This window comes from Bemisia tabaci, chromosome 1 (assembly GCF_918797505.1).
Source record: "Bemisia tabaci chromosome 1, PGI_BMITA_v3".
NCBI lineage: Eukaryota > Metazoa > Arthropoda > Insecta > Hemiptera > Aleyrodidae > Bemisia > Bemisia tabaci.
The window spans coordinates 90,496,491-90,518,554 of NC_092793.1; the positions used below are offsets into that span (position 1 = coordinate 90,496,491).

Here is a 22,064-nt window from a genome sequence, read left to right on the forward strand (position 1 = left end):
GTTCAAGTTAGCCCCGAGCTTAATTTATGCTATGGGGTCAAGAAAATAACCTCTTCATAGGGGGGAAAATGGAAAATTTTTCACCTGGTTCGCAACGCCCGAAAAGGCAAGAGTTACAATTTTGGCTTTTTGGTAATGGTATGTATCAGTTTAATGTAAAATTGACGACTTGCGGCCACTAAGAGACGGAAATTTCAAGCATTTCGATGAACGTATCTGTTAGCGTTGAGCCAGAAAAGCCCTCGGAAAAGCGTATACGACGCACAGTGCGGCCCTTTGTGGACGAAAATCAAAAATTCACAACTCAACTTCAGAACATTTCTTTAAAGTTTGCCATCGTAAAGATATTTCTGACTCACAATGATGGTTCATTTTTAAAATTTTTCGCTCAAAACTACTTCAAATGTGAGTAGAAAGTGGGCAGGAAATGGGTCGAGAATCACTGATGCATAAGAAATACACAGGAAAAAGACATCAACTTCAAATGAAGATTTCTCGCTTGAAACGCAAAATGCTCTGGGTGGTTGATATTTTCTTAATCCTTAGATACCCAACTTAAATTCTACCAAAAAGATCTTGCGAATTTTGAGACTATCAGAGATATCTGAAGTTAAAGTGTAGGTGTTTCACATTGCTTTTACATTGTTACCATAGGGCTGATTCAAGGTTGACAACCTTAAATAAACTTTTCTCGAAAATTATGCAACAGATTCGGTTATAAGATATTTTCTTATTCCTCCAGTGTTTTACTTTGATAGTGCTAGAGTCCCTTTATACCCAGAGTTAAGACAACTCGATTATCAGCTGACTGGCAGCCGGCCTCGGCTGGCCATGGAAGCCGAAACGAGTGCACCCAAACAAACGATATTGAGGGATAAGGATCAGGAATCCTGTGATGTCTGTCACACAAAAACAACAACATCAACAAAGTGATCAATTAAAAAGAAAATGAAATTGGTTTGTGAATAATTTCTTAATCTGTTTTCATTTTGGACCTATGGAAATAACAATTTACTCTTGATAAACCACAATTAGGTAATATTTTCATTATTCTTGTTCACATTCGAGGTACCGCCATCTTGGTGCACTCGTTTCGGCCTCCATGAGCGAGAACTAATCAGAATTGGATTTTTTTTAGGCCACTTTCAGCCCAACCCTGGCCCAACCAAAAGTGAGTTGTCTTAACTCTGGGTATAAAGGGACTCTAGATAGTGCCAAAGAGTTTTCCTATGTCAGTGCTACTATCTTCATTATTTGAAGTTAAGTGTCTTTTGCCGATTTTTGTCTGTATCGTCCATGAGGATACCGCACTGTGCGACGCGCCGCGCAGGTGAAGTGGGCGTCTCACAACGTGCAGACCCCTCCAACCTCTCTCCCTTCAATGTATTCCTCCATTCTGCGTAACACCGTTGGGCTGCGGCAGGCTAATCATGAAAATATTGAACTGGAAGAAAAAAAAATCACAATTACACGAGAGACAAAAAAAACTATATGCTCTGTGAAAGTTATGGGGTCATAGAAAACCTTACGTAGTTGTGCTTAAAATATAATTTCAAATTAGTGCTTCACAGGTTAAAAAAATTGGCCTCCGGCCAATTTATGCGCGGCGCTTCGCGCCGCGTACCGGCGCTACGCGCCGGCATTTGGGGGGCTTCGCCCCCCCCATCCGCTTAGCGGATTGGTGCGGGGACCGCACGGGACTTTCTCGCTCGAGCCGGCGCTTCGCGCCGGCATAGACACTTTTACTGGAATATTTAGAAAAATATTGCCAATTTTACAAAATCATAAAGTTTGATTGGAATTTTGATCACAGGATAATAGTTATGAAATTTTTATTCAAACCACTGAACTTTATTGTAAATGTCTTCGCGATATGTGATGAATTCATATATTCGGCCTCGACTTGTTGATTTTATGAGGCATCTTCAATTAAATATGTAATTGATTAACAAAGTCTCCTGTCAAAGATGGCGATCCGTAAAAATCTTAGCTTTTCTACGATTCATTAGGATCCATTAGATTCATTGACATCATACTTCAGATACGATTTTATATTATAATCTCTCCTTAAGCACGGTCAAAAGCCATCAAATATCTACTTGAATGGGTAGTAGAATAACTATTCGATGTTCAAATAGCCTTAAATCTAAACGGTTTTCGCTTAGCATCTCCCAAATTTTAAATTTGGCGGGCGAATCTACCTGCTGGAAGGTTCACCACACGCCCGCCAGGAGCGCCATCTCCTTACCGCGTATCCCTGTAATTCAAAGCGAAAACAATAGAGAGCGCTGAGAGCGCCATCTCCTTCAACCAAACCTCGGGTTCTAACAATTTATAACCTCCTTTATTAAATAACAAGGAAACAAGCATTAAATCAGTCCATATTTGTGCCGTATCATTATATTATATTTGTGCTTAGTACCTCGTAAAAAGGAACCGCGAAAGATGGAATCTGCCGGGATTCTAAATTCATTAACAACAAACATATTAGTATTTAATAAAGATGTAAGTGTCAGTTCTTGCGTCAGCTTGATGACTAATAGTAACTATATATTGTAAGTACTTACCTACCTAATTAGTTGTCTAATTTTGCTTGGTGTATACCTACGGAGTAATTTTGGAAATAGTATATGATGCATTATATAATGCATTTGAATTCCTAGGTTTCACCTGACTCAAAGCGTTTGCTGCTATTATCTAGAAGCGTTCCGACTCATTTATCAGAGAATTGAGCGTTTCCTATCGGCCCCTCTGCAATTATGAGATTAGTCCAAGAATCCTTTAGGAACTTAAATTAATGACTCAGATGGTGCTTTTGAGCCAACTTTCAAAGAATTAAGGCATTTTTTCAAAAATCTACAGTCCATGAGCTCTCCGTGTGACCGAAGTGCTCTCCTCGCTATATGACGCGTAACCCTTCAATTTTTAGTTTAGTCCAAAGACCTCATAGGAACTTACATTATTGAACCAGGTGGTGCTCTTATGCCAACTTTCGAAGAAATGAAAGGCATTTTTTTCAAATTTACAGTCTTTGAAAATGAGTTGTTTGTGTGATGTCGCGGAGCAAAGTGCCCTACTTTTGGGCCTCGTAATCCCTTGAATTTTGAGATTAGTCCAAAGATCTTTTAGGAACTTAAATTAATGACCCAGGTGATGTGCTTGATGCCCACTTTTAAAGAATTAAAGGCATTTTTCAAAATTTACGGTCCCTCAAAATGAGCTTTCCGTGTGATTTTGCTGAAAATGGACCTTTAACCCAATTTGACCCTAGCCCCCCCAAATTTTAGCGTACCCCAAAATCGTTGGACGTGCATAAGGAGACCATAAATATGGTGTTCTGTAAGAATTTTGAATGAAATCGAACAGATAGATTCTGAGATATCGCTGTAGACAGATTTGGGGGACGCGGACGGACGGACACACATTTTTTCAAGTATGGTTATTTTGACTCCTGGGACCTTAAAACGTCTAGAAATGATGAAATTTCAACTTTTTTTTTTTTTTTTTCTTGGAGGATGACAATACTTCCTCTCTACCCTAGGGGAGCGAGAAAGTAAAAATATCACATATACAGTGGTGCGAAAAGAGATTCTCAAGTTACACCCTGTCAAACAATATTACACAGAATAAAATGAAACTAGCATATGCTAGTCTTTGACGTAGAGTGAGCGATTAAGATGTGGTTTGCAACGTTAATGGAGGAAATGAGACAAGCAAGATTTTAGATGTAGTTCTTCCAAATGATTTGCGAAAATTTTATAAGACCCATAAATATAGTTACTTTACTTCGAAATTTTTCGGAGACTTGTACCGGATTTTGGTGATTTTCCTCATTATAAGTGATCTTAATGTCTGCAACCCACTAAGCACTAATTTGAAATTATATTTTAAGCACAACTACTTAAGGTTTTCTATGACCCTATAACTTTTACAGAGCATGTAGTTTTTGTCATCTCTCATGTAATTGTAATTTTTTTTCTTCCAGTTCAACATTTTCATGATTAGCCTGCCGCGGTCCTTCGGTGTTACACAGAATGGAGGAGTGCAATGAGGGGACAACACATCAATATCTTAATTTTTGACCGAGTTATGATAGGTCAAAGGTCAAAATTGACCTATTTTCAAAAAATCATAACTCCGGCTCAAATTATCGTACATAAATAATAAAAAAATTTAGCAAATTCTAAGCAGTTTTAAGTAAAAATCACAGAAATCACCTCAAACTAATTTTAAAGGGGGGTTCGGACCCCAAAATACGTCAGTTTAAAAGGTCATACGATTTTCCCGCTAAATGAGCCAATTTTTCCTAACTTTGCCTCCGCTTATCTCGGTAAGTTCAAACTTAGTTCAACATGGCCTTTTCAAGCCCCCATATTTCAAGCAGAAGTTTAAAAAAAACAACGAAAATTAAAACGGTCAAATTTAATCACCTTGACTATCGTTTTTTTTAACTTTTGCTGGAAATAAAGGGGGCTTGAAAACGCAATGTTGAACTACGTTTGAACTTACCGAGATGAGTGGAGGCAAAGTTAGGGAAAATTGGCTCATTTAGCGGGAAAATCGTATGACCTTTGAACCGACATATTTCGTGGTCTGAACCCCCCCTTAAAATTAGTTTGAGGTGATTTCTGTGATTTTCACTTAGAAGTGCTTACAGTTTGCTAAATTTTCCCATTTATGTTTTTTCTCTACCATAATTTGAGCCGGAATTATGATTTTTTTTGAAAATAGGTCTAATTTGACCTTAGACCTATCATAACTCGGTCAAAAATTAAGATATTGATGTGTGGTTTGCGCCAAAATTCTTAGTTTTTGATGCTCTTTCTAACAATGTATCACAAGATAGGGGTTACCATTTGAAAAAAACAAGTTCCCCCCCTGAGGATGGGGCGAACATTTTGACCCTCCCCCTAGAATATGGTCCCCTTTGTGATAGAAACATCCCCAAAGTTTCGTTTTCCTATCTATAACCGTTCAAAAATTATCAGGAGGTGGGGGGTTACGGACTTTAGGGACACCCTGTATAGGTACTCTAGTTACAAGATTGAATCCCATCGCATCATTAGTTTTTTAATTCTTAGATTATGTTCTTTGATTTTTAAAGGTTTCCAGATCTTTCTTCCCCCTGGTATTTTTTACTTTAAGGGACTTACAAACTTTTAAATGTGAGTTTGAGGATACATGAGCAGCTTTAAGAATACATGTGAGACTTTCAGATGGCACTTCAGACTTGAGTTATATCCACGGGCACATAAGGATAGGTTAGATTGGGAGTTAATTTTAAATTTTCACAAGTTTTCTCTTTGTACTGTACATAAATATGCTCAATCTCTCAGGGGGAAAAAATGAATAAATGAAGCATTCTAAACATTTAATCATGAATAGGATAAATACCATTCATTGTATTCCCGGCTCACCTACAATAGAAATAGGAAGAGAGCATTGAAAATTAAATTAAAGGACCCTTGTAAACCAATAAAATCGAAGGGGCAGTTTACGTGCACTTTGGTCCATTTGTTCTGTATCCTTCAGACGTTATTGCAGGAGATAAACAATTGAACATATGTATGCTTGAGAGAACTATGGAAAAATTAATAAAATCAAAATGAACTATGTAGCATGCAAGTCCTGGACATTTAATTCCATTCAGCATAAATATGTCCAATAATTCTGGTTTAGACAGCACCCACTGAGCACACCTGTAAAATACCTACACTTTATACATACACTTCAAGGGTCATCCTCAAAGGCTCACGGAGGTTAACTATATCAGTTCGGACAGCACCTGTTAGGCGCACTCCTGTGTGCGCAGCAGAAGCTTCGTTGCTTCAAGCGATGAAACCACTGCTAGGAACTACCTACTTGGGACCAGACAGGCCTTAGAGCTCTATTGCTGCGCGACAGAATTCCAAACTCATTTAGACATCCGAACTATTTAATTACGTTAAATAGATCATTGGCATTGTTTGCAAAGATGACCAAAATCCTTCATCATCGGGGTTCAGGCTGATGGTCCTTTTGATTGCTAACAATGGTTTCATTTTTTGCCGGTTAGTCATTTTTTGAGATTGCGAAGATGAGAGCTGGCAAAATCTCCGTTTGCAATGGCTTTTTATTTTTCATTTTGTATAAAATATAATTGATTACATTCATTTTTATCCTGTTGAATCCAAGGTTTTCGAAGATTTTTAGGGAAAATAAAGTAAACTTATATTTAACATGGAAGAAATGCCAATTTCAAAAATTTAAAAAAAAACAAGGAGGGTTGTGTGGATTATTTCGTCAATAATCATGATCATAGAGGTATAAACTTACTTTTTGTCATAAATATTCGACGTGTGCCAACAAAGGGTTTGCTGGGTGTTGAAGTAACCACATTGGAATTATTTGTAAGAAGTGAGGTCAATGTAGTCTTCCCAGGTATTGATACTGGTGGTATTGCTACTTTGGTTACTAGTTTCACTTTGCCATCAGTTGCTGGAGTGTTGCCTGAAGCAGGTAAAATAAACTTTTGAATACCTGATGTATGAACTACAGGGGCAAATTAAGCCATTAGACTGGAAAAATCTCATTGTCAGACACACTGAGGAAAATTGTTTAGACATTCCAAACGTGATTCTGTGGGTGCTAGCCGCTTTTGATTCTGAAAGTGAGCTTGGTTTTTCTGTCACAACAATTTTTCAAAAAAGTGAATTTTCCTGGACAAGTCTATTTCCTTGAGGAGAATCTCGATTTACCGAAAAATTGGATCTTCGGAATCTTCAAAAGTAAGAATGACTAAAGACACTAATACCAAACAAGTTAACAAAAATCCCAAGTTTTCAGCATTCACTATTTGTCATATCATAATGTACATTGCCTCAGATTAAGGAAAATTTTTCGAATGTTAAGAAAATTCCGATATCTGAGAAAAACCAATAATAAATAATATAAATAAATTACGGGGGAAAATTTGAAAAAAAAGCAAGTTCTTCATAACACGCTGAGAACAAATAGCTGAGCACTCTAGGTTTTCAGAGGCGCCATGTTCTTCAGATGTGCCCAACATTTTCAGTGGAAGTAGTTTTTGCCTACTTTTACTACTTCAAGCCCAAAAGTTCAATACATATCAACATAAGACCAGTAATGTGAAAATGATTCTTGCCCAGCACCAAACACCCAGTTGTAGCGCTGGTGCATAGCTTTCAAAATCTTACATGTATCTAATGGCAAGGTTGCTGCACTGCAAGAGACATCGAAAGTCAGTCATTGGCAGATAATGTGTTCATGAAAATAAGAGTAACAAGGATCAGTCCTTAAACTCACCACGAGGTGTTTTGGGCATAATTTTTATGACTTGCTGAGGGGTGGAGACATTATTGACTGGTTTGACAGCTAATGGCTCCAGGGAGACTCTTTTCTGTACATGCTGCGCTCGTTGCAGTTTCAGTTGATTTTCTAACTTCTCTTTCATTTCCTCTGGGTTGACTTTGATTGATTGGACATTTTCAATCTTAGGAGCAGTTATAGCAGGTCTGGCTCTTTGGAGAGCAGCTTGCGTCTGGGCTGCCTTTTCCATTTGTGCCTGTTTCTCCATCCTGCAAAAGCGTTTAATGTTTATTATTCACATAATATACCATTTTAAAAATGCATATATTAATTATAGTCATTTTCAGGGTGTCTAGCGATTAAAAAAAAAATTCCTTGACAAAAACGGGGGGGGGGGGGGCGGGGGAGAAAATTTAAAATTCCCTGACCTAAATGAAAAATATTCCAAATTTTTCGACACAGTTGAACTGATAAGACACAAGTAAGAATTTTTCATGTTTAAGGAATATAATGTAACTACGGGGTAGCCCCCTGGCCGCTACGCGGACCAACCCCCTGAAGGCGCGCCGCTTCACTGAGGGGACCCCTCGCGGCCCTTTTTTTAGCTGCATATCAGTGTTGGTTCTTTTTCCCTAAAAAATTACGATATGAGGTAAGTATATTGTATACTAGCTGTAAGCGAGCTGTCACGCCTTGCCGGGGAGTGCCTCTGGACCCCCAGTTCCTCCCTTCGCGATGAACTTGCAACTCGCTCCGCGAGTCGCCCCTTATTAACTTTTAAAATAATAATAATAAGATAACATCTTCGCCACTTTGGTCACGACCGCCATCTTGGAATTAGGAATTTTGAAAATCTGACCAAAAATTCGAGTTTCCCGTCGAAAAGCACCCCTTAGCACCATTGTTCACAAAAATCCGTCGAAAAATCCCCCTGAAACCTGAAATTTTGTCTATAATGCTGTGACGTCACACAACAAGATCGAAACTGTTCGGTGCGGTGCGCGTGAACAACCTCGTATCCCCAATGCATTAGTATAGGGAGAAACAACTTTTCTCTTTCTTAGGCTTTAGCGGCAATTTCTTCTGAGGTTGATTTTTCTGATGTGTAAAGATGGTTCTCGGCTTCATTCTCGCCAAGTTTGAAAGAAATCGCTCTGACAATTTTTTTGTAAAGTGTGGATGAAATCTTAGTAACTTATCTTTATATATTTAATATTGCTTTCTAGAAAAGATGATTTATGTTTGTGTTAAATAAAAAAAAATCTGAAATAAAAAAGATGCGTTTAGCTGCGATCGATTACTGATCCATTACTTTCAACAACCCATCCATCACCACCTTGGATGTACAGGAGAGGAGTGGTGACGGTTGGACAGTGGTTCAAAGGGGAAAATCAAGCCAAGCCAGTCATGCTGAGGATGCTCTCTTGAGGGGGTTTCACTCTTGAAGGGTCGTACTTACTTTAAAAAATCAACTAGCGGAAGTGAGTTCATTTTTGTAAAGAATTTAAAACTCAACATATTCTTTAGCAGCCCCCAAAAGGCTACTGACGCTTTATTCGTTGTCTTAAATTAAGAGCTTACATGTGAATTAGATGACTTACTTCTCAGTATATTGCTTGATTTCCCATAGATCTAATTTACTTTCATCAATCCACTCTTCTGTCACTTGAGGTTCTGTGCTTTGCACAGTTTCTTCTCGCTTCCGTTTTCTGAGCCCTGTTCGAAAACTGGTGACTTCTCGAACTGTTTTAGGTAACTCCAGCGGGATGACAACTTTGCGGATAAGATATTGTGTTCGGTCATTGAATTCCCCCAGGTGTCTGTGCTTCAGAATTTCAGTTGTGATAATCTCTGTTTCCGTTGTTGTTTGATGTTTGCCATCATGGTTAAGGGGTGGCTTCACCTGCAGATCATCCCATCTCACACAGGCCCACAGCAGACGAAGTTGAAGTGCAGCTGCTGCAATTGTTTTGAAATTTATTGTTCGGAATAACCAGCAAGTTTTAAATAGTGGTCTTGAGCATGGATAAGGCCACACGGCTTGATTTGGCTGCAACATGAAATTAAATATTGTTTGATTAATAAGAGCGTCTTTTAAATGCAAAGCTTGAGGACAAAGAGAAGAGCCTTTTAGTTTAACTCAGGATAGCCAGGTTTACACACTTATACAAATTTCACATTAGTCCAACAAAGTAAACATCACTTGTGGCAAATATTTAACATACAGCTAGACTTTGGCCCAACCGATTCTACATAAAAAGATGATTTCAGCCCTAAGTCCCCATGAATCCGACCCGAAGGTTTTTGCAGAGTGCTCCAATGAAGAGAGGAATCAGTCCCTTTTTTTTCAAAAATCCACTATGGTGCAAGAGGTGAGCTTAAAGAGATCAGTGTCATAAAAGCAAAGAAAATTGAGTCTACTTATTTCATAAATAATAGTTTTGAACATCAACACAGGTTTCATAAAAGTAAAATTGGAAGATATTAAAAATTTACAGATATTTGACCTGGGTTTTCTTTCTTTATGTCAGCAGGTGAATATGCATCTAAATAGAAGTTTAAGATCACTCTTCTAGCTTTAGTTTGGCATGATATGCGATGGATCTATTTTTAAAATTAACACAGTTAGACAACAAAAACCAGACGGGTTGATGCACAATGTAATTCATTTTGAATCATAAACTGATGATTTGAAGCGGCGCCTGGTTACGATGATTGTCGATTAAGGTGTGACAGACTTTTAACACTCAACATTAATTATTTTAAAGTATGAGTTCTTTTCATAAGTAGTGCCACAGTAGGGTGGCCCAAGTATACATGGCAATACATTTTTTTGGTCTTACCCCTTGAAATTGATTCATTTGATCCAAAAAGACTCTCTACCAAGTTTCAGACAAATCTGATAATATTAACCTGTGTCGACAGAGCCCTCTTTCTTAAATGAGATTTTACATCGGAAAACACTTTCGTTCAGAAAAATAAATTCTCCAGAAAATCGGTAATTTCTAGAAAAAATCTGAGGTTATATTCGGCTTCAGCACGAAAAATTATGTGGGTACAGCCCTATTGGACACCTCAAAACAATTTTTTACCCCTCGTTTTAGTAGTAAAACATCTGGAAAAGGCTCATGAAGGGCAAATGTCGGTGTTAAATCTCAAATAATTACATAGTTTTGCGTCCGAAAACAAAGCTTAACATATGATAGATGTTCAGATGCACTTTCTTCGAAGTTCGAAAATGCTATCAATTGTTCTCTGTTTCGTCAGGATTTTCCGGAAAGTCGATTTTCTTGTTAAAAACAGGATTTTCCGGGGAAAACTCAATTTACAGGTTTTCAAATTTCACATTTGTCATCATTTTCGGACTCTGCGTAGAAAAACACATCAAATACACTTACAGGGCCGTTTTGTTGGCCTCCTATGGTGTAGTGGTTTTAGAGCTAGCTCTATGATTGGGAGGTCCCGGGTTCAATTCCCGGCCAGGCGACCCCCGTTTTATGGTTGCGTGGGTCTGGTTGACGGGACGGAGGGGGGACGGGACTAAAGCGCAAGGATTAGCCCTCGTGGGATATTTGAAGTGGTTAAAAAAAAAAAAAAGAATTATGTAAGGCATTTTTGCCAACTTTTTGACTCCTCCCCTCCCCCTGTAAAGCACTGGTAAGAAATCCCTGACCCCCCCTTTTGAATTACGTCAGATTAGCCGCCCCCCCTTTTTCAGAAAAAAATAAAGCCTGGTAAAATAGATGGGATAAGTTTAAGGCTTTTTTAAAGGTATTTTGATGAAAATTCGCAAAAAAAGAAGCAAATAATTGAAATTTAATTTTCAGGGTGTTTACCAGTACAAAAAACCAAAATTGGGGACTTTTAGGACTGAATTTTCAGGCAAATCAAGGACTCTTTTTCCCGAAATAGTGAGAGAAAGGGAGTTAGTTAGCCAGTAAGGCAGGATGGTAGCAAAAGTTTGCGGCATGAACAAGTCTTGTTATGAAATGGCAGGGTTTCACAGCTCTCAACGCTGATGAAGTTTGTTTTTGTATTTTTTAAATGAATAGCCTTTTTCTCACAGCAGAGAGCTTATGTAAGACTCTGCTTGACCACCCCCCTCCCACCTTTGTAAGGCCCTGAAAGACAAGCTCTGATCCCCCCCCCCTAAGTACCTTACGTAATACTTGAATGGCCCCTATCACATGTTGATCGTTTATTTTCTGAAAATTGAATTTCCCTCGGGAGAGCCTTTCTTCACGAGAAAATCGATTCTCTGGAAAATTCTAATGAAATAGAAAAAATGGATAGCATTTCCGGACTCAGCGTAAAAAATTATTTTTTTGACAAGTATTTTTATCACAGACCAAATGGAAGTTAGATCATACAAATGATCGTTTGTATTTTTGCCATTTAACCAATGTTGATATAAAGCACTTACATCTTGCTCAGGAGTTGATTTCCAGACTTCCCGTTGTGTGATTTGTTTTCATAGTGAAATGTTAAAGAGGAATTATAAAACATAACTAGCCGTGATTAACTTGCTTCGCGAGCTGATACGCCTAGCCGGGCAGCAACCCTGGACTCCCGGTTCTTCGCTTCGCGATGAACTTGCGACTCGCTCCGCAAACCGCCCGCACTCCACATAATTTTTAACTATTATGAGAATACAACATCTTCGTATTCATCTTATTTCTCACCAAGTTTCACAGAAATCGATGGTCCAGGAGCCAAGACCGCATAGTAGAGCGCGGCCGCCATCTTAGATTTTGAAATGTTGAAAATTTGACCAAAACTTCGAGTTTCCGGTTGAGAAATACCCCCTGATACCGAGTTTCAAAAAAGTCGATGAAACAGAAGCCGAGATAGCATTTTAAACCACGTCCGCTATCTAGGATTTTTGAATTTTGAAAATCGGATCAAGAATTTGAATTTCTCGTCGAAAAATACCCTCCCATGCCGATTTTCATGAAAATCGATGAAAGAGGAACCGAGTTAGCATTTCAGGCCAGGGCTGCCATCTTGGATTTTTGACTTTTGAAAATCTGACAAAAAATTCGAGTTTCAAAACGAGTTTTTTTGTTGAGACGTCTGATTGGACTTTACCCACTAATTTATTGCTGCTAAAGCTGAGTAAGACCTCAGATTTTTTCTAGAAATTACCGATTTGCCGGAAATTGATTTTTCAGGAAAAAGTGTTTTTCAATCTTAAATCTCATGAAAAATAACTAGTCAGTCGGCACGGGTTAATAGTATTTGATTTGGCTGAAATTTTGTAGAATCTTTTTTGATCAAATGGATCATTTTAGGGGGTAAGACTAAAAAAATTCCGACATTGCCAAATTTGGTCCACTCGAGTGCCAAAGTTGCCAGTTTGTAATGTATCTTTTACTTTTTACTACCTTGTACAGGGCACAGTGGGCCAGAAAGTGCCGCTAGCGGTGCTCAATTGATAACTCCTGCTAGATCAGATTTAAAGCTTGAAACATGATGATTCATAGGGTAATTTGATCTGTTCTTTCCAAAGAACCCCGCACAGAGCATGGGTTCGGCGGCTCTCGATGAACGTTGATGAAACTTTGATAGATTGATATAAAGTTCATAATTAAGGGAAATCCAAAAAATTAGCTCACTTTTGCGAGTAGAAGCCGAGATATTCGTAATTGAATCCGGACTATTTTCTATCATGCCGCGGCATGGCGGAAGAGTTCCGAGTCCCCTCTCCTCTCGTTGTTCGGCGTTCTCGATCAGACCTCACGTCACTCACGTGAAGATAGGTGCTTATGCGCTCGGCCAGTGCGAATGCCGTACTCCCTCTCTCTCTCCCCGCATCATGTCACTTCTGTTTCAGCAACTACATTTCAGATTAAACCGGCCGGCGGCGCCGGCACAGGCGAGGTGCGAGAAACAGGGAACTCCATATCGCACAGCTTGGACGGAGCGTCCTGATGAAAGGAGTGAGTGTAAACAATGCGACATCGTAGTTACGTGGTGGGGAGAGGGGGTTTCCTGGCCGAAAGGCTCAAGCAAGGTAAGGCGACACGGAGAATTCACCTCTGCCGCACAGAAAATAGTCCGGGTTCAATCGCGAATATCTAGGCTTCTACTCGCAAAAGTGAGCTAATTTTTTTGCTTTCCTTTAATTATGAACTTTATATCAATCTATTAAAGTTTCATCGACTTTCGTCGAGAGCCGCTGGCCCCATGCTCTGTGCGGGGTTCATTTGTGTCAAAAAAGCCGGCAGAAACGTCTAAATGTACGATTAATGCGTCAGAAGCCAAAGAAATTGCTCAATAAAGAAGAGGGTCTAATAATTCTTATAAAATGAGGTTAAACACAATTATAAATCACAATCATCATAATAAATATGTAATCTCATCATCTAATCTTGAAATTCTATTGCAAGGAGAACATTTTCGCTGTCGCCGATCACAAAAATATTGATTTTTAGCAGCAGGCCACGAGATCAAGGTTGCCCGAAAAATAAGCCTTAAGAAATGCATTTTTCAGAATATAGAGTAGACTAGGAGAGTGTCATTCTAGTTCGTTGCGCTGTTCTCTTAGGTATTTTTAGAAAGCACATATCTCAGAGGTTCTATATACCAAAGCACAAATGATATAAGCCGGTACAACCATTTTTGTCAAATGCTTTCTTGAGATGATCTCCAATTTCCGCGAAAATCAGATACAGAGGTTTTAAGGAACCACAGTACACAGTAAAACGGCCAATGAAATATTTCATTAGTACAAATTCATGTTTTAAGGGTTTTGAAAGTTGTTAATAGCTTTTTTCGTTCTTTCTATACATCAAAGTAGAAAGTGGGGGAGGGGGAGGCCGACCAAAATCAGACTGTCAAAAATTTGTCAAGTTCAACAATTTCCTTAAGCCCCGCAAAAAATGATAATCTTTTTACATAATAATCAAATAAAACCAGTTTTAAACCAGTCTTGCAATGAATATGTAAATTCTACCATCACATGACACCTAAGTTTAGAGTAAGTTTACCCTGACTGACTTCAATATAACAGAAGAAATGTCAACTTAATTACTGAACTGTAATTTATGCAAGCTTGTGTGCTCGATGGTGGTATCTTAGTGGTAAAGGAGGAATCTATACCAAATTCTGCTAATTCGATCAAACGTTAATAATGTTAGTATAAAAGTAATGCAATATTCAGAGCCGACTCATTCACAGCTCAGGATGATGTTACTTACCGAATATATCACATTGCTTATACGATGACATTAGGTATTAAAAGGGGTGTAACGGTAAATTTGGTTAAGTTGTATTGAAAGAAGTCAATATTTATTTATCAGAAGGACTTTAAGAATAGGAGATTACATTAATTAAATCCCAACGGTGAAGTTGACCTTCCATCTGTTATAATGGTGTCAGTCAGGGTTAACTTCCTCTTTTAGGTGCCATGTGACGGTAGACTTTACATACTCGTTGCTAAATTGGTTGAAAACCAGTTTAATTTGGGGCACCTGCGTGAACAGGTGTAAAAATATTATATTTTGGATGTAAATATATTATCATTATTTACTGGGCTCAAGAAAATTGTTAACCTTGAAAAATTGTTGGCTGTCTGATTTTAGTCGGCCTCTCACTCCTTCTCATCCCACCCTGATGTACAGAAAGAGCAAAAAAAGCTATTAACAACTTTAAAAACCCTTAAGACATGAATTTGTATTGATGAAATATTTCATTGACCGTTTTACTGTGCACTGTGGTTCCTTAAAAACCCCTATATCTGATTTTCGCGGAAATTGAAGGTCACCTGGAAAAAGCATTTGACAAATATGGTTGTACCGGTTTGAACCATTCAAGCTTTGCTATAGAATCTCTAGGATGTGTGCTTTCTAAAAATACCTTAGAGAACATATCAACAAACCACTATGGCACTTCCTTAGTCGACACTTTTCTAGAAATGCATTTTTTAAGGCTTATTTTTCTGGCAACTTTGATCTCATTCCCTGCTGCTAAAAATCAATATTATTGGGATCCACGGAAAATAAAATACTCGTCACACAATGGAGTTTACCAGTCAGATGACAATAATAAGGTGAGGTTCACGAGTACACTGTGAAATACGTGAGTTTAAAACCCGCGCCTGAGGTTGTAGAAATCTGGGCTTATTACATTCCACAGGCTGCATATCTCTCAGCGAGGGAACTGCAGATATCATGAATATTTGAGATAATCCCATGTAATTTTGTTATTAGTAGGTATCTGTGCATCGATGAAGACACCTCTGATGACAAAAAAATTTTCGAGAAATAGAATTTTGCGCCGCTACAGTCATAATCTGGCCCATACTGCAGAGGCCGTTGGCGTATTGTTTCAGGCATTCTACACAACTTTTGCGCCCCCACTCCTCTTGTATGGCACTTGTAAGACAGCAATGGAAAATAATATTTTATTTTTAAAGTGAGAGGCTTCCGTAAGATTGAGATTGACCCTCCTTCTCCTTGTAAGACCCTTCAAGGCAAGTTCAGACCCTCTTCCCCCTTAAGAGACTTAGGTAATACTAGAATGGTCCCCTACGATTTATAGGGTTACCAGAGTTTCTTTCTGTATGGGTGAAAAATGAAAACTGAACAGCCCACGTAAAATGACCTTTCCAATTACGCACTAATGTTCATTTTAAGTCTAGCGATTAATAAATTTCAAGTGAAATAGAAGCTGAAAAATATAAGAACAGCTAACATAGTATATAATGTTCATCTTATCTCTCACAGCAATTCGCACTTTACTCCCCACATAAGATTTTCAATGTTAAGATCCCACTTAAATGAGTGGATACCCTCAAAATACTGATAAAAACAGGATGAATCATCATACTTCCAACTTTACAACATAAATAAAGGGTACCTTGGCAAGATGACTGTAACCTGACACGGGAATGCGCCCAGCATTCCGAGCAACCTTGCGTAGTTCATGCTGTGGTAGAACAAGTAAGCTCTTTTTCTTGCTTTTCGTGTGAAATGTGGAAACAAGAGGGTATTTTACTGCTGCCCGTTTTTTCCTTTTGTCACTGATTGCAGAGGCTATTATCTTTTTCAAATAAATCTGTAAGCAAAATATTCACAAAAAATAAAACACTGAGACAATAATCCTGAATCGGTTTTTTTCTGTAAAAGTGTTTTTTCAAAAATTTGACTTTTTTATAAGTTTACTCAACTGTAATAGATAATCATGTAAAAATTAACAGTGGATGCAAAAGAGAGAGACGGGGAGAGAGAGTGATGCTAGCACTGAGGGGGAGATCCTTCTTCCAACATCAAAATTTAGCCCAAGACATGTATACATTTAAGATTTTTTGCAGATTAGTTTTTAGTTTTTTTATCCCTTTCATTTCGTTTTTTTTTTTTTTTTTTTGCAAAATTTGATTCAACGTATGTACGTACGGTAAGCTTGTGCAGTGAGGCCGAAGTAAAGTCATGACTTTTCGAAAAATACTTCTCGTTGTTTTAGCAACTTTTCAAACTATGGACTTCTTATAAAGTTTGCTGGCCAATGGGAATCTTTATTTCACATTATAAGCTGAAATGAAACCCCTTAAGTGATGAATTTTAAATAGAAGAGAAAACAACTGACAATTCTCATTGCCTCCACCATCATGAGAATGTGAATTGGATTTATCTGAATTATTGTATGTGTGCATAAGAATAAAGAAAGAAAAAAATAATCACTTACCTTTTGCCTTGTGTCGGTTTTTGAATAGATGCGGCCTTCTTCTGACGTGACAGTGGTGGAGACAGTGGTTATGTTACTAGTGGACACATTTGAAATTTTACCATTTTCAGATCTAAGTGATGTTGAAACGGTTGTTGTTGTGGTGGCGGTAGTAGAAATGGTTGATGAAATTGTTTTCTTGTCTTCCAATTTGACTAGTCCGCCTTTCAGTGGAGTCAGGGGGCTCTTTAGCACACTAGGAGAATAACAAATTCAGTGATTTAATACAAATAATGATTGTTATAATCTGACAGGATGCATAGATGGAATTTATGATTTCATAAACTTCCAGAAAAAATTAAATTTTCACAAAAATGCAAGCAAGTCATAGTTTCTTAGATTTTATTTTTCAAAACATCCACAAATTGCAGGGAAACTTATAGCAAAGATGAAACATGCAATTATGATGCAAAAAAATAAAGTACCGAAATAGTGGAGGTTTGTGAATTTTGAAGTTTTATTAGGCCATTATTACTTTTTCTTTGGGATGTGGCTAAGGATAAGCAGGCTCATTGCGAGGAGCACATAAAGTACTCCCCCTCTTGATGCGCCAAGATTCCTTGTTGTATCTTGCCTTCTCTTTCCGATGAAATTTTGTGAGAAAGACATTTGAAGAGGAATTAGACAGAAATTTAATTACAAAAAACCCCCGTCATCCCAGTTCAACAGGATCAGCCTCACCCTGGATAAGCGAAACCTCCAGTTGAAAAATGGACCAGAAAACCAGGAAAAATGCACTGTAACCGCTAGCAAACTGAAAAGCAGTAATGTTTGGACTACATTTTGCAATGAGAAACTACTATTTTTTACTTATTTTAAGAGCAACATTAAAGCCATCAGTTTCCCTGTGCAGATATGGACCTTTAAGAATGAGCCAGAGATACTTATTCCTTATTGCAAAATTTTGTTCATTGGATTCTCTACCTTCAATATTTAACAGCCGTTCACAGCATGCCTTCACTGCTAGGCAAGGGGTTCCCTCGCACCCCCGATCACTTGCTTAGCAAATGACTTTACGGCTCGCTTTATAAGGAGGCATCATTGAAGCTTACTTTTTGTAAGAAAAAAATCTTTATGATACAGAAAAAATTTTGTGTTGATCGGAGCTATGCGCCATACTTGAACGCGATTTTCTAACCTCATAATGGCCAAAATGCCACTATAGCCTCCTTTGATGACTAGGCGTGGAGAAACGTAGAGAGAAATATCCGGTTATATCGTCTGACCTCTTTAGTGATCCACTTATCGAAACAATTTTATCACCTTGTTACACATTGGCCATGTTTTAGGTATTCTCTTCTTTTTTTCTTGATTTTAAAGGAGATGATCGACAAAATAAAAATTCAAGGGCGGAGCTTATAAACTGCTGTTTCACAGGATTAAATCAAGTTTAGGAACCATTGACATACATTTTCTATAAGTATATTTAACGCTCTTTTCAATGAATATGACAGTTTTTTTGTCAGATAATCGTGGCTGGAGATATGAAGCAAAGTTTCTCCTAAAATCAGCAAAAATGCGCCTTTTTTTTAAGCTTTTTTTTTTAAGAAAACGTTAATTTTACTATAATAAAATTAGGCTAGATATAACAAGGAAGGGTGATTCCGGTAGGAAACTTTATGTTCTTTCTGCTGGTTTTTTTTCTTCTTTTCTTTTCGTGAGATGAACCGTTGAGGAGATATTTGCAAAAATCTAATCGTGTGTTTTCTCAATTATAAAAAATTCAAAATGGCGGCGTCCTGAGCAACAGACAATTTTCCTGAAGTTAACATGGGCATTTTCGGACTTCTTTAGCACCTATGAATCGAAAAAAATTGGTTTGGTTCGAAGGATAAAACCCATGTTGAGCAGTGTAGTGTGTGCCAAAATGGGCAATTAGGGCTTTTTGAGGTTGGAAAACGGCACATTCGGGTGTTGCGCACCACTCTGATCAACACGAAATTTTGACTCAAGGTACTTAAGTGGATCACTTAAGAGGTCAGACGATAAAACCGGATAATTCTCTCTACGTTTCTCCACGCCTAGTAGTCATCAAAGGAGGCTATGGTGGCATTTTGAGGTTAGAGAATCGCGTTTTTAAGTATGGCGCACCACTCCGATCAACACGAAATTTTTTCTGTATCTTATTGGATATATATTGTAAGAAGAGTTTGTGTCGTTTCCATACGTCACCTGGCCGCGAAAAAAGGAAAAAAATGATGTTTTCTTAAAATTTTACGAATTTTTTTAGAAGCTAAAATATTATCCAATGAGAATGATTTTTTTCTTATAAATAGTGAGCTAATTGATGTAGATTCTGACATATTTTGGTTCAATTCTATCGAAAATTACGAAAGTTGTAAGGAAAAGACGTTATAACAGTCAAAAGTTGCTCAAAAAAACGGTTTTTGGGGGTCTGAGGAGGGAGGGGTGGAGGGGGTTGGGGGGTTAAAATCCCCCAAATCCTAAGTTTTAGGACACCCTTGATGACTTAAAATGGTTAAAATAAAAATCCATTCAGGAGGGCATTTTGACGTGCTTATCCTGGGATACCCTTCTAACAGGAAAACGAATCACACGACAAGAAGTCTGAAAGTCAACTCGTAAAAAAGATATGAGTGTTTAAAATAAAAGTTTATTTTACAGTTACAATTAACGTTAGTCAAATGGCAAAAATACAAACCAAATCCTTTGGATAATCTAGCTCCCATTTGATCTGATTAAAAGATACTTGTTAATAAGTGGTTTGTTGATCTCCTAACTTCCCTTCGTGTGAATCGTTTTCTACGTAAGGTTTTAAGGACAAAATAGGAGACAGCTTTTTTTAGTCCAGACTTTATGCAGAGGCTCATTACAACTATATTCATCTTTGATATTGCTCTCACACAATTGCTACATCTGTATATTTGGCTTCCTTGTCTTCTTGAATCTCTTGATATTCAACGTTATTATGACACCAGCGAAACAAAAAATGCTCCTGTAGTTTAAAACTTCAAAAATGGCTTAAAACATTGATAAATGAGCAAAAAATAATTGAATAAAAATTACCCGGATGTAACAGGAACAATGGAACTATTCAGACTGCTTTCCCTGATTGCAGATGCTGTATTAGAGACTGTTGTTGTTTCCGTTGTCACAGATGTTACTGTATGTGTAGTAATAACATTGCATTCAGTAGTGACGTTCATCACATCAATTTGTTCATCTTCACTTGAATGTTTGGTCTCATGCACTTCGATGTCTTCCTTTGGGACTGCAACTACTTTAAATGGGGTAGAACTTGCAACAGATAAGGGGAAGTCATTTGAAACATTCAAGCAGTGGTTAATTTGTTTTTCATCCTTGGTTGATCCACTCTCCAGGATGGACTCATTTGGGCATACTGTAAGGTCAGGAGCAGTTAGGGTTGTATTCACACTTCCCTCTGTTGTTGTATCTAGTGGCTCGATACCAGTGAGAGTATTATGAGTGATTTCTGCAGCGGTTGCATTTACTGATTGAGTTTCATCGATGACAACTTCATTTTCAACTGCTGAAGTCTCTACTACAGTTTCAACGGGTTCTATTTTAATTTCAGATTCTTCCATTTTAATGTCTATTGAGGTGGGTTCTACGCTGTCCTCCACTTTAACGATTGTTTGGACTTCTGTCTCAATGGCACCAGTTGAATTTTCAGGGAGTCGAGTCGAGTTGGATTTTTCTCCTAACGTTTCTCTAGTTACTGAAAGTTGTTCAATCAAAGAAACAGATGAAAATTCAGACTTTGCCGAAGCAACTGATGACTCTTGAATTTCATGATCAGACTTTTCTGTCTTCTCCTCGTCATCCTTCTTTCCAGCTTTATCTACATTCCAGCTCCCGCTTGAAACTTCAGGTTGATTTTTATCTTCAATTTTAGCTTTGTTTTCAACTGAATCTGGAGGCTCTTTTTCAGAAAAATTCTCGATTTTTTCTATATTTTTATTTAAATTTCCTGTCTTATCTGAATCATTTGTTAAAACTGAGTCGTCAGTTTTGTTGATAACTTCTGCTTGATCTATGATTTTAGCTTTATCCCCACAACTACCTCCACTAGAACTCTCTTGTCCAGTTTCATTTTTTTCAGATGTAGATGTGGGAGTGTTGGATACTACACTTTCTGGTGCAATCATTCTTACTTCTTCTTTAGCTTCATTCTTGCGAACACCGCTTGGTTTTAATTGTGTCAGAGGAATTAACTGACTACTACTGATTGTTGAACTTGTAGCAGCAGCAGGAGAATCTGAAATAAAAGAACAATTTTCTGTGAAAATATTCTGGCCCATTAGAAATATTTATTCACATGAAGAAAATGACTGAGAGAATGAAGAAGAATGAAGCTGAATGAGAGAAGTTGACAAGTAGTTATTTTCAACACGACCATAGTTGGTCACAGATTTTAAGATTCATGAAACTTGTCAATCAAACAGCCTATCTTAATTCCATGTTCCTTGGAATATGGCACCTCACTTGAAGCATTTCAATTAAAGGAGATTCAGCTTTCAAACATCCACTCTCTTCACCCATAACAAGAAAATTTAAAGCACAAGCCATGATGGGCCAAAAAGTAAATTCAGGTATCCACCTTTTCTGAGCTCCGAGTTGAAGCCCCTCAAAGTTTGGGCCCGAAGAACCAATTTTTCTTTCTTATAACGACAGTTGTGAACGAAAAAGCATAATATTAGCTTGTCTACTTTGGTGTAGACAGTGAACACAAAGGTCTATGAAGTTCCCTGCTTTCCACATTTTGCATGATCTGAGAAAGTGCTTCCCCAAATTGTGATTATCATTTCATTAAGGGGGAGGAGGGATTTTAAAATGGTGGTAAAAAGGGTTTAATCAATGCTTATTTTACCATTTCTATGGTAAACAAATTTTGCGCAAGCTTGGCTAATGTGATAAGGAAAAAAACTGAAATCGTATTTTCAGGAGGGTTTGGATTTTTGAGTGGCTGAAATTTATGTCTTCATTGAAGTAATTGAAAAATAAATGGTACCACCATAGAGTTGCTAAAAAATCTTTGAAGTAGGTTTGTA

The 22,064-nt window shown here is 37.8% G+C and overlaps 1 protein-coding gene across 1 annotated transcript in view; it reads right to left on the reverse strand.

The window, feature by feature from the left end:
* E(bx) (nucleosome-remodeling factor subunit NURF301 E(bx)) overlaps nucleotides 1-22,064 on the reverse strand; it is a 135,768-nt gene that overhangs the window by 61,867 nt on the left and 51,837 nt on the right. The window contains exons 11-16 of the mRNA XM_072306427.1: nucleotides 20,059-21,271; nucleotides 16,993-17,227; nucleotides 16,168-16,365; nucleotides 8,910-9,358; nucleotides 7,306-7,577; nucleotides 6,316-6,489 (exon numbers count right to left, since the gene is read on the reverse strand). Coding sequence (XP_072162528.1) covers nucleotides 6,316-6,489; nucleotides 7,306-7,577; nucleotides 8,910-9,358; nucleotides 16,168-16,365; nucleotides 16,993-17,227; nucleotides 20,059-21,271 — 2,541 coding nt within the window. The remainder of the gene's footprint in view (nucleotides 1-6,315; nucleotides 6,490-7,305; nucleotides 7,578-8,909; nucleotides 9,359-16,167; nucleotides 16,366-16,992; nucleotides 17,228-20,058; nucleotides 21,272-22,064) is intronic.